A 15,261-nucleotide genomic window follows, 5' to 3' on the forward strand; every position below is an offset into this window, starting at 1 on the left:
GTGTCCCAGCTTTGATGAAAAAGCATGCTGCGCAGGAGGCCTGAGAGGAGAGGAAGCCACACAGCATAATAGCGTAGAAAAGGCGGGAAAACTGTGACAGGTATTTTGTGTAGTAGTCTTGCTGCCATCAGAGGAAAGGCAGCTCCACAGGTGGATTTGGAAGTAGACCTTGGGAGCCAGGGGCTGGCCTTCGTCAAGGGCAATGCCAGCAGATGGGAGCTCCGGGAAGGACAATTGGATCTTCCTGTCTGGTCCCGTGTGTAAACTGCTTGTTCTGTGCCTCCACTGAGCAGGTTGCTTGGGACAGGACGGGGTGTGGCCCGTGGGAAGGTGGAGGCAGTGTGGTTCACATAGTAAGGGATCTTAGGAGGAGTTCTTAGACAAACTATTTCTGTACTCTGCGGGGCGAGGCCAGAACTCTACTGAAGTAGCTGTTACGGTGTGTCTCCTGTTGACTGCTTCAGTGGGAGGGAAGTTCCTGAGATTCGCCCTCAGAATCTCCTGGCTCACTCTGTGTGTGTGAGGAGGCACGAGAGAATACTTCCCCACAGCCACTGGACCAGAGCCTTTCTCCGCATTTGCCTTGTGGTCTTCCTCTAGAATACACTCAGAATGGTGTCTTCTGTGAAGGCAGTTTCTGTCCCTCATTTCAGATGACCTGCCAAGGTCTATTAAATCATCTTTTTCAGTGAAATGGTTACTGTTATTTTTAGGAGGAATCTTAACTTCTATGCCAGAAATAATAGCATTGTGTTTCTTCTGTAAAAAAAATCCTGTAAGAATTTTCCCCCTTATTTTTTATAGAAAATGTGCCAGAAGAACTCCGAGAGCCATTTTACACAGACCAGTATGACCAGGAACACATCAAACCTCCTGTCGTCAACCTGCTCCTGTCCGCCGAACTGTACTGCCGCGCAGGGAGTCTTATCCTTAAGAGTGATGCGGTGAAGCCCCTCCTGGGCCACGACGCCGTGATCCAGGCCTTAGCGCAGAAGGGTCTCTACGTCACTGACCAAGAAAAGCTGGTGATGGAACGCGACCTCCAAAAGAAGCCCATCCAGATGGTGAGTCATTTAACCTCAAGGTGACTTTGTTTGGTGGGCATGCGTCAGAGTGTGAATTGTGTCACACGCTCATTCACATGCTCGGAAGACCTCTCAGTAAACTTCTGCATCGATGACTCTCATCGATGACTTCAGATTCACCTGCGCACATGGTTATGGGCGTTATCACATAGGCAAGCAGCTCGCCGGCAGCAGCAGGGTGAGCAGGGTTCTCCCGGGACATCCTGGCAGGTATGTTCGTGTGTTTAATGAGCATGATAAGCTCTCATGGAAAACACTCAGCGAAGGACTCTGAGCTGGCCTGGGACATCAGGCAGCATCTCTGGAGACAAAGCCCATGTTCAAGATCAGTGTCTGCTGCTTCAGTCTGTGGTCTTGCTTGGGCTTCAGTTTGTAGAATGCTGGGCATCCTCAAAATTGTATTAGGAAGAAAATGGTGGCCCTGGCTGGTGGCTCAGTGGATAGAGTGTCAGCCTGGCCTATGGATGTCCCAGGTTTAATCCCTTGTCAGGGCACAGAGAAGAAGTGACCATCTGCTTTTTTTTTTATTTTTTTATTTTTTTATTTTTATTCATTTTAGAGAGGAGAGGGAGAAACAGAGAGAGAGAGAGAGAGAGAGAGAGAGAGAGAGGAGAGACAGAGAGAGAGAAGGGGGGGAGGAGCTGTTAGCATCAACTCCCATATGTGCCTTGACCAGGCAAGCCCAGGGTTTCAAACTGGCGACCTCAGCATTTCCAGGTCAACGCTTTATCCACTGCGCCACCACAGGTCAGGCACCATCTGCTTCTTGCCTCCACCCCTTCTCTCCCTTTCTCTCTTTTCCTCCCGCAGCCATGGCTTGATTGGTTCGAGCATGGCCTCAGGTGCTGAGGTCAGCTCTGTTGGAGTACATCAGCCTCAGGCACTAAAAATAGCTCGGTACGAGCATCAGCCCTGATGGGGTTACCAGGTAGATCCCAGTTGGGGTACATCTGGGAGTCTGGGAGTCTGGCTCACTATCTCCCCCACCACCACCAAAAGAAAGAATAGAAGGAAGGAAATAGAAAGGAAGGAAGGAAGGAAGGAAGGAAGGAAGGAAGGAAGGAAGGAAGGAAGGAAGGAAGGAAAAAGGAAATGGTCTGCACACTTGATGAAGTCACACTACTATGAGACTATCTTACTTGGAGGACGGGGGATGTCTATGTGTAAGTGTGTTAAGAATGTATGAAATTATGACATTGAAGAAGGGTGGACAAAGTCAGTTCAGCCCACCTGGCACCGAATGAGGTAATGACCTACTTTGCTTCCTGCCTATTTTTCTTCTCCTTGAAAACTCATTTTATTCCTTTCAAGGAATGGAGAATAATTTTTCAAGAAAAATTTAGTTGCTGAATTTAGTTATAGATTTAGAATGGAATTATTGAGGATCTCAAAGAGTGCTTATGAACAGATGTGAGATTTTTCAGCTCTCATCGATGACTTCAGATTCACCTGCGCACATGGTTATGGGCGTTATCACATAGGCAAGCAGCTCGCCGGCAGCAGCAGGGTGAGCAGGGTTCTCCCGGGACATCCTGGCAGTGGTACAAGTTCCCCTGGGGCATCTCCTGCCACAGTGCCTGCCCCTCTGGTGTTCCCAGCCCGGTCTTGGTTCTGATGCTCACGATGACTGGGAGTCCCACAGACTGTGTTTGTTGAGTAGCTGCTCCAGCACCTCAGAGAGACACATAACCTAGTTATCCTGCGCCGGGAGCAACACACACCTAGCACACCCCTGCGTTGTTTTTCTGGCATGGCTGTGTGTGTGTGAAGATGCCTGTTGACTGCGGATTGCATTCCTGTTGGGTTCCTCGTGCACACGGTTGATCCTGCTGATAGCTGTGAGTGCATTTAAATCTGATTGCAGGATCTGATATGTGAGGAACGTAATTTAAGTGATCTGGGATCCCTGTTTAACTGGTCTGGTGCTGCCTGTGGGTGGACCCAAGCACCTTAACCCTTTGCAGTCTGGCACTGGTTGACCTACGTTTTCCCTGCATGCTCTCGGGTTTTGTCATACCTTGAGTTCAAGTTTTCCAACTGCTGTGCCATTTTGATTGATTATATTACTATTTTTCTAACATGTCGTAAGAAAATTCCTCAGAGTACAAGTGAAAACTTTGTTCCTTAAGAAAATATTTGGTGTGTTTAGAGTAATGAGAGCAGGAAGTATCAGTTTTCTTCTTTGTCCTGCTTTTTGGGAAGTATATTGGAAAACAGCATGTTTATTTGTACTAAGGATATTGAGCCAGCCTTCCACCTCTAAATTATCTTAACTTCTGGGACCTTTTAATTCTATATGCTGCTTTTCAGCTTCTTTGGGGAAAAAATTATGTGGTGGCAGCAAAATTATAATTGTAAGAATAAGGCAAGTTTGACCAGTATGTCTTATTAATCTTAGGGTGGAGACTGAGAGTAATGCTGTTTGAAAAAATGAGAATATGGACCTGGCTGGTTGGCTTAGTGGTAGAGCGTCGGCCTGGCATTTGATTCCTGGTCAGGGCACTCGAGAAGCGACCATCTGCTTTGCCACCCTTCCCTCTCTCCCTTCTTTCTTTTTTTTCTCTCTCCTACCCCTTCCCCCGCCCCCACAGCCAAGGCTCAATTGGAGTAAGTTGGCCTGGGGCACTGAGGATGGCTCCATGGAGCCTTTGCCTCAGGCGCTAAGAAGAGCTCAGTTGCTGAGCAATGGAGCACTGCTCCAGATGGGAAGAGCATCACCCCCTAGTAGGCTTGCGAGCTGGATCCCGGGTGGGGCGCATGCAGGAGTCTGTCTCTCTGCCTGCCCTCTTCTCAATGAATAAAAAAAAATTTTAATTAAATTTAAAAATTAGAATATGTTAGATAACATGTGCTTAGTAACACGGTGCTTTTAAAGACAGATTGCTGTAAGGAGAACCTGTGCATTGTTTCCTTCTGTATATCAACGGGGAAGTATTTTCAGGCACTGTGCTTTTAAACCCAGTGAATAATTTTCATGTTAAAATGTGTTCAGCACAGAAGCATTATCTGTATACCTGTAATCTGCCCGATCACTATCAGAAATGTGTGAGTAAAGGATAAATGGAAGCAATGCCCAGTTTCGATGTTAGAATGCACACTGTCCCGGGAGCTGGCATTCACATCCGTCTGAATCAACATGGCAGGTGCTGCCGAGCGGCTGCCAGGGGAAGGACCGTGTGCACTGCGACCACGGGAATGCCATTCTGCCAGGAGCATGTGCTGGCCCAGGCGTTGCTGTTTGTCTAAGTGAGCACTGGTGTCTAGCGTGATGTGAAAATTGAGGGACTCTGGCAAATGAAGCCAAATGATAAAAATAAATAAATAAATAAAATGAAATAGTTTATGAGTAAAGAGAAATAGCGAAACGAAGTTGCATGTGTCTTGTATTCAGTATCATCAGGTTGGGCTGGGGATTTGATCATTGTCATAAAATCTTAAATTCATAGACTTACACAGCCAGAAAGGACCTCAGGAATCAGAAACCAGTATGGGTAACATTTCCCGATCATAAGGGACCTGGGGAACTTGGAATACAGATCCTGGCCCTCTACAGGGCTGCTCCGTTAGAACGTTTAAAAAGAGGGGTTGCGGACAAGCCTTTTAAAACACGTATCCTGGTTGTTTTATGATCAAGGATGTAACCCATTAATCACACATCTAATTTTGATTCCATTGTTTCTAGGTAACATATTATATGCACCTCAGTTACAAATTCACCTTATCTTTTTTTCCCTCAAGTTATAAGAAAAGGTTATTTAGAAAGTCACAGAGTTTATTTAGAAAGTCACAGAGTGGGTAGAAGTGAGCCAGCCGGGCTGTGTGGGCTCCAGAAACCAGTCACAGAGGCAGAAGAAGGCCTTGGGGCTCAGGAGAGGAAGAGGCAAAGGTTACACACCTGGGGGGACAGAGAAGGGGCGGAAAAGGTGCGGACAACTCCCATCATCTTTAAAGGTCTTACCTTCTAGTCTGTTTATTTGTAATAATTTGTGTAGAATTCCTAAGTTTATTTTCTCATATATAATGATTTTGTGATCTCGCAAAACCTTTTATATTCATATTTATAACAAAACTTATAACAAAACTGAAATCAGTGAGGTCATTCTGCTTACTCACTGTACTTATAGAGCTTCCACTGCGTGCTGGGCATCGGCCACTGGGGCTGGGGCATTCTGTCCCTAGTGCCTCACTCTCCGCAGGGTCACAGAGCAGTGACCTGTGATCACACACAGGCCTTGGAGCACAGAGACCACACTTGTGCTCCCTGAGCCAGGCTTTGCAGGACCTGGAAGCGTCTACCAGTGGGGCAATGGGAGATGCTGAGTCGGAGCCGGAGACGGGTCCTTGAGGAGCTTTCCGTTCAAGCATTAAACCTGTTTTGAAAGAGAAGTCATTTGGAGTTACTCCTGAGAGAGTGGTGGAGATGCGTTTTGGGGTTTTTTTCTATACAGGTTTGAACAGAGCAAGCTGTAATCATTCCTAAAGTACATATTGAGTTCCCAGTATGTCTTCACCTTGGTTGGAATAAATAGAGTAAAAGTTGAACAGTTTTGTTGTGGGTCAGAGGCCTTCTGGAGAACTGTTTCACCAGGTTGATTTGGGGACAAGGACACAGCGCTCCGTGGCTGGCCCGTTTCCATCTCGAACCCCGGCTCCCAGAGTTGGGGTCTCTCAAGGGAGCATGCGTTGTCCTGCCAGCTAGCAGGCAAGTTGCCTCCCAGGCCTGCAGCTCTGTCCTGGTGGCCGTGCTGTCCGGGCTTGGGCCAGCAACTCCGTGGAGGCCACAAGGCCGGCTGAGGTCAGGGCTGGTCTCCCAGTTCCTCCGGCCGATTGGCGTGGCTGTACTTGTCCCCAGGCTTTTGTCCAGAAGGATGTGGGCAACTTCTCATTACTGGGTAGGTTGGGGGAGGTAATGGTCCTTTGAACTGGGCCATTTGAGTCTCTTGTGACACTGTCCCTGCTGTTCCTCAACGTTCCGTTGTCTCCGTGGTTTCCAGGGACCTCGCATGTTGCCAAATGACACATCCTGACCCTCCTTCCCTTCTCTCTCTCAGGACAGTGCTAGGAAGTGGGTCCTGTCTGGGTGGCGGGGCAGATGCAGGAACAGCTAGCCTCATATGGTCAGTTCCTTTTCTGGTGAAGTCTGTCCTGTCTGGCTCAGTTTCCATACACACCCAGCTGTAAGAAATTTGCTGACAACCTGCCTTTTTTTTTTTTTGAGTGTTAAGCGGAGCTTTACTGATAGCTATTTTTAAATGAGACGTCATAGTTCCGTGTAGTTGGTGTAACTTGTAGCTTCTGAGAGTTGAAGCTTTCTGGCTGAGCCCCACGGACGCTGGGAAGCCTTTCAGAGCTGACAAGCCATAAAATGCTACACACTTTGAAGGGCACCGCATGCGCCTGGTAAGACCACGCTAGGAATGCAGAGCAGTCAGCAAGTAACAGGACGTAGCTGTCAGGGTGCACTGTTGGCATAAAGCAGCCATGGTTCCACTGAGTGGTGGGGGCTGGGCCCGAGCAGCCAGGGATAAACACTGCAGAAGTCCACCTTGCCCGCGTTACCACCGCCGGGATGTTTGGAATACACATGTGTTCTGTGCTTGAATCTCATGGTGGGACAGCGTCGCCTGTGTCAGTGGGCTTTTGGTAAAGCAGCCCACGTCTTGTTACTTTGGTGGTGGTTTCTCTGCTCATGCGTCTCTGCTGACTCCGGGCACCTCCCTTCTCGGTGGGCCCGGCGCACGAAGGCAGCGTGGAAATCCCCGGTCTAATTCCTTCGAGAATTGATGAGAGGACACTTACTTGGGGAAACGAATAAATGTTGACAGTGCAGCCTGAGGATGCTCTTTAGATGATGAACTGTCCTGCAGGCCAGCCCCATGGTCATCCACTGACGATGTAATGTGCGAGGTCATGGAGACACTGCCAATCTTCCTGTCACTCAGAACTGTGTGGAGCACTTCAATGTCCATCTCATTGGATGCCTTGTGAGGTGAGAGGTTCAGTGTCACCCACATTTAACTGACCAGGAAGGTGAAGCTTGGTGAAGTTGGAGCAACTTCCCAGGGTCAGAGCTTTTCTTTCATAAATCAACTTTGGTGAGGCATAACTTAGGTAAAGTAAAACATGCCTGTTTAGAGCAAATAGTTTGAGTTTTGACATATGCACACACACACATGTAAATACTACTCCAGCAAAGATAGAAAACATTTTCACCCTCCTGCCCCCTCCCCCACAGACTCCTTGTGCTTCTGCTGTTAGCCTGCTCTAGACACCCATCAGTCTCCTCTCTGGGCCCGTGTTGTGTGTTCTGGAGTGTCATGGATGAAGCGTGCTGTGGACTCCTTTCACGTGGGGTCTTTTGCTCACATCTGGATTCATCCACGTTGTCCTGCGTGGGTTGCTCCTTTCTGTTCTCAGTGGCATCCTACAGCGTGGATACTCTTTGTTCCTTCATTTACCTGCCAGCGGACACCACTGTTTCTAGGTTTGGCCTGTTATAAGCACAGCAGTTGTGAACACTGAGTACACTTCTTTGGGGATGTACACTTTCATCTCTTGGATGAACACCTAGGAGCTGACCTGATGCATCCTCTTTGTGAGTGTGTGTTGAACATCTTCGTTGTGCCTTGACTTTGCTCCCAGCAACGCATGTGAGTTCCCTGCCAATGCTTATGCTGTTGTGTCTCCTTGTGGCTTCAGTCTGCACTGCCCGGGTAGCTGATGTGACTTAGTTCTCTGTGGTAGGCTGGTCGGTCACTCACACAGGCAGCTTCTCTCACGAAGAGTCTGTGCAGGGGTGGGTGCAGGGGGGGCAGTGTGGCAGACGAACAGGCTGGGTCTCGTCCGGTGCTGTTGACAGCTGGGGAGAAGAACCGGAGTGATGTGATCAGGAATCAATGGGTGGGGAGTAGCACGGTCTCTTGGCGGCCCTCTCTGAGGAGACTGTTTGGTGGGGACCAGAAGAAAATAGGAACAGACACCCAAAGACGTGAGGGCAGAGCCGTCCATCAGAGGACCTCTTCTTTTCTTCAGCCCTGGACCATTTCCAGGTCCCGTGTTAGGGGGCAGGGAATGTGCAGGTGACTGAGGTCCCGTCCAAGTAGAACAAGAGCATGTGTGCAGGTGACTGCACTGGACAGAGAAGTCAGTGATTCTCAACACGGCTGCTCAGAGTGTCACCTGGGAGCTTTCTAAAAACACCACCATGTTCTCTTTCTGGTGATCAAGTCAGAATTGAGTAAACATTTAAAACTTCTGTAGCAAACTGTACTACAACTAGTGAACTGCACTATGAAGTGGAAATCGAAAGGCAAACTTGGAAAAAAGATTTGCCACCCAAACCACCCAGAGCTGGTGTACCTGATATATAATGAGCTCTTAGAAATCAAGAAATGAAGAAAGATGAACATCCCAAAGGGAAAAACAGGCAACAGATGTGAGTGCAGTTTTCCAAGAAAAAATACAAATGGTCGCTAAACCCATGAAAAGATGCTCATCCACATTAATCAGAGAATCGCAGAGTTGAACAAGAGTGGGGTTTTTAAAAAATCTTTTAGACTGATACCGATGATTAGAAGCAAATGTCTAATGTTGGGAAAAAAATGTGGGGAAACAAGTACAGTGGTAACATTGTTAGCAGGAGATAAATGTTGCTTCAGCAAGCATGTTGCTGATTATCCAGCCAAAGTTAACATGGGGCGGGCAGCACCACCAAAAAGAACCCTCCTGGAGCGATACAATGTTGTAGCATCATTTGTAACACCAAAGGTGGAAACACTGTACTGTCTACCCGCCTGATGTATGTTAAACTCTGTAAGAGAATACATAGCTGACCTGTAGACACCCCTAGTGGAGGAGGCTGGGAGAAGCACTTCCTTCTTCATAGACTCTATAATGTCTGGTCATTTAAGAACGAACTACTACAGACCACTTATGTATTTAAAAACTTAAAATAAAACAAAACGAAAGGTCAAAGGAAAGACTAGAAGTCTTACATGGATGAGAGGAGGAGGAGGAGGGAGTCGGCAGCCAGCGGGAAAATCAGTTGGAGGACTTTTGCCTTCAGACATGTGGAGTGCTGACAGTCTGCACTGGACCATAGCCGTCAGAGGAGGGAGGGGGCACGGAGTTTAGAAGAAGACTGCACCGTTCTAAGTGGATGAGACGCGGCAGCAAAGAGCAGTTGCAGATGACACTGACGTTTGTGAGTTGTATTACTAACAATTGCAGTCTTATCAGAAATGGGGAAATCAGGGAAAGGAGGGTCCTGTGAGTGGAGGATGAGTGTCCTGGACATGGGTCCCTGGGGCGAGCTGAGTGCCAGGCTGTTGGGGTTCAGCTCGCTTGTCCCCAGCGCGGACTATTCACGCGCTCTTACAGAGTCTCATCTTCTGTCATCTCTACGTCCACAGCCGTGTATCAGGGAAGTTATTGATGTTTCAGAATGCACAAGCACATTTCAGAATTTGGTTCCTCACCCTTTGCTCTTTGTGTTCCAGAGCGCCCACCTGGCAATGATGGACACGCTGATGATGGCATACACTGTGGAGATGATCAGCATCGAGAAGGTCATTGGCTGCGCTCAGCAGTACTCAGCTTTCTTCCAGGCCACGGACCTGCCCTACGACATCGAGGACGCTGTCATGTACTGGATTAATAAGGTAGGAGGGCGCCCCCCGGAGTGGAAATGGGTCCCGTCACCCTGAAAAAATGAAGTCCTCAACTATGCACCCCACCTGCTGTGAACGGTTGTGTCCCCAAATTTGTATGGTGAAATACTTGGCTCTGGCCGGTTGGCTCAGTGATAGAGCATTGGCCCAGCGTGTGAATGTCCTGGGTTCAATTCTCAGTCAAGGCACAGAGGAGAAGCACCCATCTGCTTCTCCACTCCTTCCCCACCCCCTTCTCTCTTTTCACCGCCTGCAGCCATGACTCTGTTAGAGTGAGTTGGCCTCGGGCTCTGAGGATGGAACCATGGCCTCACCTCAGGTGCTAAGAAGAGCTCAGTTGCTGTGCAACGGAGCAACACCCCAGATGGGCAGAGCATCGCCCCCTAGTGGGCTTGCTGGTGGATCCCCTCCTCTTACTGAATAAAAAAAAACCTGTGGTGATAGGAGGTGAGACGTGCGGGAGGTGATAGATCTTGAATGGGATCAGTGGCCCTCTAAAAGTGACCCTAGAGAGCTCCCTCACTGTGTGAGGTCACAGAGAAAAGAGGGCCAGGAAGTAGGTCCTCACTGGACACTGTATCTGCCGGCGCTTGGACCTCAAACTCTAGCCCCCAGATCTACAAGAAACAAGCGTCTACTGTTCGTATGCCACTAGCCTGTATTTCTGTCATAGTGGCCTGAGCAGACTGAGACACACTTCATTACTCTTCCTGTTTCAGATCCAAGTGACAGCTGACATTGTGTAATCTTGTCACAATTTCCCATTCCCTTTTAACTTAAAAAAAAAAAGCTGTTAAAATTATTAAAAGATTTCTATATATTCTGTAAATTACACTCAAAGTAGGGAACTGTACACTGTGGGTGTTCAGTAAATATTTTTTGAATCCAAGAATGAAATAATTTTCTCATTTTTCCAATCAGATGAGGTTTGCCTGACTGAGTTGCACAAGATTCTGTTGATTGTAGATCTGTCTTCTTGGAAATGTCTGTGGAACTGTGATGAGTTATTTGTGCCCCAAAGATGCTTAAGTTGTCCCTTTATCCCTCCTGTGGTCGACTTAAGTAGTTCACTCCCATTGTTTGTCCTCCATTTACAACTGTCACCCCAGAGAAACTTAAACTTCATCTCTGAGCAAGACCTGTGCAGATTTAAAAGAAGTTTTATCTTCATCTACCTGTCCTTAAATGCTTGCCTGAAGCTTGTAACAAGAAGCTAAAACTTCTGCAGCCTCAGTGTCAGTGTAGCCCCTGGGGTCTCTTTCCCTGCATTCACGGTGACCTTTCTGTCCACTCTGCCTTCGCTGTGAACCACGGTCACACGCTAGACCTGTCTGCCATCAGAAACTGTGTGACCTGCACATCCCATTGCAAGCCTCTCATTCTTGACCCTGTAAAATAATTTTTTTTCCTGTTGGGAAAATGAAATGTTCTTCATCTAAGTGGGACTGAAACTTGACATCAGAAATCTGACCACAGGCATTTTAAGATGCATGTCATTTTATTGTGATAGTTGAATGTAAATTCAATGTAATGTTCTTATGTCTTAAGGTAAATGAACACTTGAAGGACATCATTGAACAAGAACAGAAATTGAAAGACCATCACATGGTAGAGGCTCCCGGAGGTCAGAAGGTATATATTCCAAAGAAAAAGCCATGCCTCTGCCAGACCCCATGCTTCCACATGCCACTTCTTACTTCGGGAAACATTAAGAGTTGTCATTGTGCCTATTCCCCTCATAGCCACTGTTTGTCAAGTGTGTGAAGACAGGAGTCTGATTCACCTTTAAATATTTGGATTTGCACACATTTTTATTTTAGCAAAAAGAGAACTTTTATTCCTTCTCAAGTGAATTTGATCCTGTTTCTCATCGTTAGAATTTTTGTGAATATAAGTGTTGATTTCACAGTCTTACTGCCAAGCACAGGTGTTGTTATTAGGAACAGACAGAGTCACAGTGTTACTGTGCTGTTGGTAAGAAGTCGACACACCTTCCTTCTGCATCAGCGAGCTCACCTGGTGGGACATGCCCGGTACCTGTCCTGTGGCCCGTGACCCACGCAGCTGTGGACAGAGCCCAGGCTCTGGGTGATGACAGCTTACCTCTCATCCTTGTCCAGACACCCTCATTTCATGCAGTGCCCTTTATGGCCATCTTCCTGGTAAAACATGCAAATGTTGAGGGAGACTGCACTGTGTTATCAGTGTTGGAGAAACATTAGAATTGCAAAGGTGTTTCTTGAGATTGTGAGGTCCTCTGGTGATGTACTTCTGATTGTGGGGTTAGGCGGTGTCCTTGGAGGAGGCGGGCGTCATAAGGAATTGCCATGTCCGAGGAAAAGAAACAGTTTACAGATGTGCTTTTCTCTATTTTTTTCCCCCAGTCACTCTTTTTCCTCCTAATATGCCTTTTGATTCTAAAGTAGGAGGCCCAGTGGAATCTGGATTTCAGATAAACAACAAATACCTTTTTGGTATAAGTTGCTTGAGTGTCTTGTATTTTTATTTTCTAAATTTGGCAACCTTGCTTAAAAGATCTCTAAAGCTTATAACCAGTGACATTAGGTTCCACGTCTACACTCTTAGAGGTCTACAAAGTGCTGTACTCGTGGTCAGACTCGTTCAGCCACTCATGACCTCACAAGTATCCTGACCTCTCAGGGCCTCTTTTTATTTGGGAAGAGTTAAAGGTTGGATTAAATGGCTTCTAAATTCTATGACTAAAGTGATTCTTAAATTTTCCCTTCTCATTGTATTAATAAACATTGGGCATTACAGATGAAAGGTTCACAAAAGTAGTAAGTTGGTTATCATCAACTATATATGTAGTCTACATACCTGGTCGGGTTATAAAGACCTGTGAGTGTAAACATCTATGAAGGCCTTCTAAGAGGATGTGGGCTTGAACGTGGTCCTGGTAGGTCTCATGTCGGTATTTGCAAAGTAGGACAGTAGGTCACAGGGACGTGTGATTGCAGACATTCTGTTGGAAGCAAGAAGCATATTTGGGAATTAGCTAGTAGACCATTTGGATGGTTTTTGAAACAGCTGTGTATTTGTGGATGTGTATTAAATTTACAATACTAACTACAGTACTTGGGAGTTTATTTCTCACAATGTTAGAGATATGTCTACTCAGTGTAACTTTTTTTTTTTTTTTTTTTTGGTATTTTTCTGAAGCTGGAAACGGGGAGAGACAGTCAGACAGACTCCCGCATGCGCCCGACCTGGATCCACCTGGCACGCCCACCAGGGGGCAATGCTCTGCCCCTCGGGGGTGGGGGTTGCTCTGCCGCGACCAGAGCCACTCTAGCGCCTGGGGCAGAGGCCAAGGAGCCATCCCCAGCGCCCGGGCCATCTTTGCTCCAATGGAGCCTCAGCTGCGGGAGGGGTAGAGAGAGACAGAGAGGAAGGAGGGGAGGGGTGGAGAAGCAAATGGGCGCTTCTCCTATGTGCCCTGGCCGGGAATCGAACCCGGGTCCCCCGCACACTAGGCCGACGCTCTACCGCTGAGCCAACCAGCCAGGGCCTCAGTGTAACATTTTTAAAGAGAGAAATATTGGTGAGGTATTATTATTCTATAGGGGGTTGGGACTTGGATGAAGGGATTACTTTTTTTTTTTTTCCTTTTTTTCTTTCTGTATTTTTCCGAAGCTGGACACGGGAAGAGACAGTCAGACAGACTCCTGCATGCGTCCAACTGGGATCCACCCAGCACGCCCTGCGACGCTCTGCCCACCAGGGGGCGATGCTCTGCCCCTCCGGGGCATCGCTCTGTTGTGACCAGAGCCACTCTAGCGCCTGGGGCAGAGGCCAAGGAGCCATCCTCAGCGCCCGGGCCATCTTCGCTCCAATAGAGCCTCACTGTGGGAGGGGAAGAGAGAGACAGAGAAGAAGGAGAGGGGGAGGGGTGGAGAAGCAGATGGGCGCCTCTCCTGTGTGCCCTGGCCGGGAATCGAACCCGGGACTTCTGCATGCCAGGCCGACGCTCTACCACTGAGCCAACCGGCCAGGGCCAAGGGATTACTTTTGGAGAAACAATGTCCCCCTCACTCTAACTGTGTTCCATTTGAAGGCACGGTCTCAGACTAGAGCCCATACTTCCCAGTAAGAAAGCAGCAGGTGCTTGCTGTACCCAGTGACCTCAGCCCACAGACCTCCACCCTGACCAGAATTTCTTAGCAATTAAAACTATAACCCGGCCCTGGCCGGTTGGCTCAGTGGTAGAGCATCGGCCTGGCGTGCAGGGGTCCCGGGTTCGATTCCCAGCCAGGGCACACAGGAGAAGCGCCCATCTGCTTCTCCACCCCTCCCCCTCTCCTTCCTCTCTGTCTTTCTCTTCCCCTCCCGCCAAGGCTCCATTGGAGCAGAGATGGCCAGGGCGCTGAGGATGGCTCTGTGGCCTCTGCCTCAGGCGCTAGAATGGCTCTGGATGCAACAGAGCAACGCCCCAGAGGGGCAGAGCATCACCCCCTGGTGGGCATGCCGGGTGGATCCCTGTCAGGCGCATGCGGGAGTCTGTCTGACTGCCTCCCCGTTTCCAGCTTCGGAAAAATGCAAAAAAAAACCCCCAAAAAACTATAACCCATTTTTTGTGTAACTCCATTTCTAAGATACCATTGAGAAGAGGTTTCTGAAGCCTGACCCATGTAGGGCATGTTGCTAGGCCTGGGACCCTTTCAGAATGTCACATGGCCCAGTTAGGACAGCAAAGGCCCAGTTGACAAGCCTGTCCATCTGCTTCCCAAACATGTTTGATCTGAGAACTTATTTATGAATGACATATACTAAGGTTTCATAGAAATAGGGTTCTTTGGAGCCTCCTTTGGGAAACATTGGTTGGGAAACAATTGGTTTCTTACCTGTAACATTATAATTGATTCAGTTGTCTGTTTCATTTATTTATAAATAAACACTTAAGTTCTGATACAGTGACTCACTCTCGGATACATCGTTTGGTTTGACTCTCAGACTTACCTTGGGCTCCCTTTTCATACTGTTATTTCAATTAAATGATTGTGATGACTTCACCTTTCACAAGGCACTTGACCTCTCTGCCTAAATTAAGTCACTTCTGTTCAGAATTCTGCCCCCAAGATTCTGTTCTGTAATGACAGTTTGTCCTGTGTGGACTTTTGTGATCAGTGCTCATTAATCTCCTTCTCTGATACCTATTCCCAACATACCTTTTGCCAGCAACACAGCACCCCAGTCTAGAATGTTCCTAATCTGTTATCAACTCATGTGCTATAGTTTGGTGAGGAACTTGCCATTTTAAATATTTCAAAAATTCAGAAATGGTACTGTGATTTTTTTTGCCCAAGCAATATTAAATGAGCATGGTTGGACCTGAAAAGACGTGCGTTAGATGTCCCGCTGCCGCGACGGCCACCTCCGAGAGCTGCGCGTATCCTGCCCCCTGCCCGCGCCTCCCTCACCCTGGTTGAGCATCCATTGGTGATGCCTGCCTGATTTACAAAGGGAACTTTCCTACTTCCACCATTTCT

The 15,261-nt window shown here is 47.8% G+C and overlaps 1 protein-coding gene across 4 annotated transcripts in view; it reads left to right on the forward strand.

The window, feature by feature from the left end:
• CAMSAP2 (calmodulin regulated spectrin associated protein family member 2) overlaps nt 1-15,261 on the forward strand; it is a 58,320-nt gene that overhangs the window by 12,960 nt on the left and 30,099 nt on the right. For all 4 annotated transcript variants that reach the window (XM_066238819.1, XM_066238830.1, XM_066238849.1 and 1 more), the window contains exons 2-4: nt 805-1,064; nt 9,584-9,745; nt 11,303-11,386. In XM_066238819.1, coding sequence (XP_066094916.1) covers nt 805-1,064; nt 9,584-9,745; nt 11,303-11,386 — 506 coding nt within the window. The remainder of the gene's footprint in view (nt 1-804; nt 1,065-9,583; nt 9,746-11,302; nt 11,387-15,261) is intronic.

This window comes from Saccopteryx bilineata, chromosome 1 (genome assembly GCF_036850765.1).
Source record: "Saccopteryx bilineata isolate mSacBil1 chromosome 1, mSacBil1_pri_phased_curated, whole genome shotgun sequence".
NCBI classification, from domain to species: domain Eukaryota; kingdom Metazoa; phylum Chordata; class Mammalia; order Chiroptera; family Emballonuridae; genus Saccopteryx; species Saccopteryx bilineata.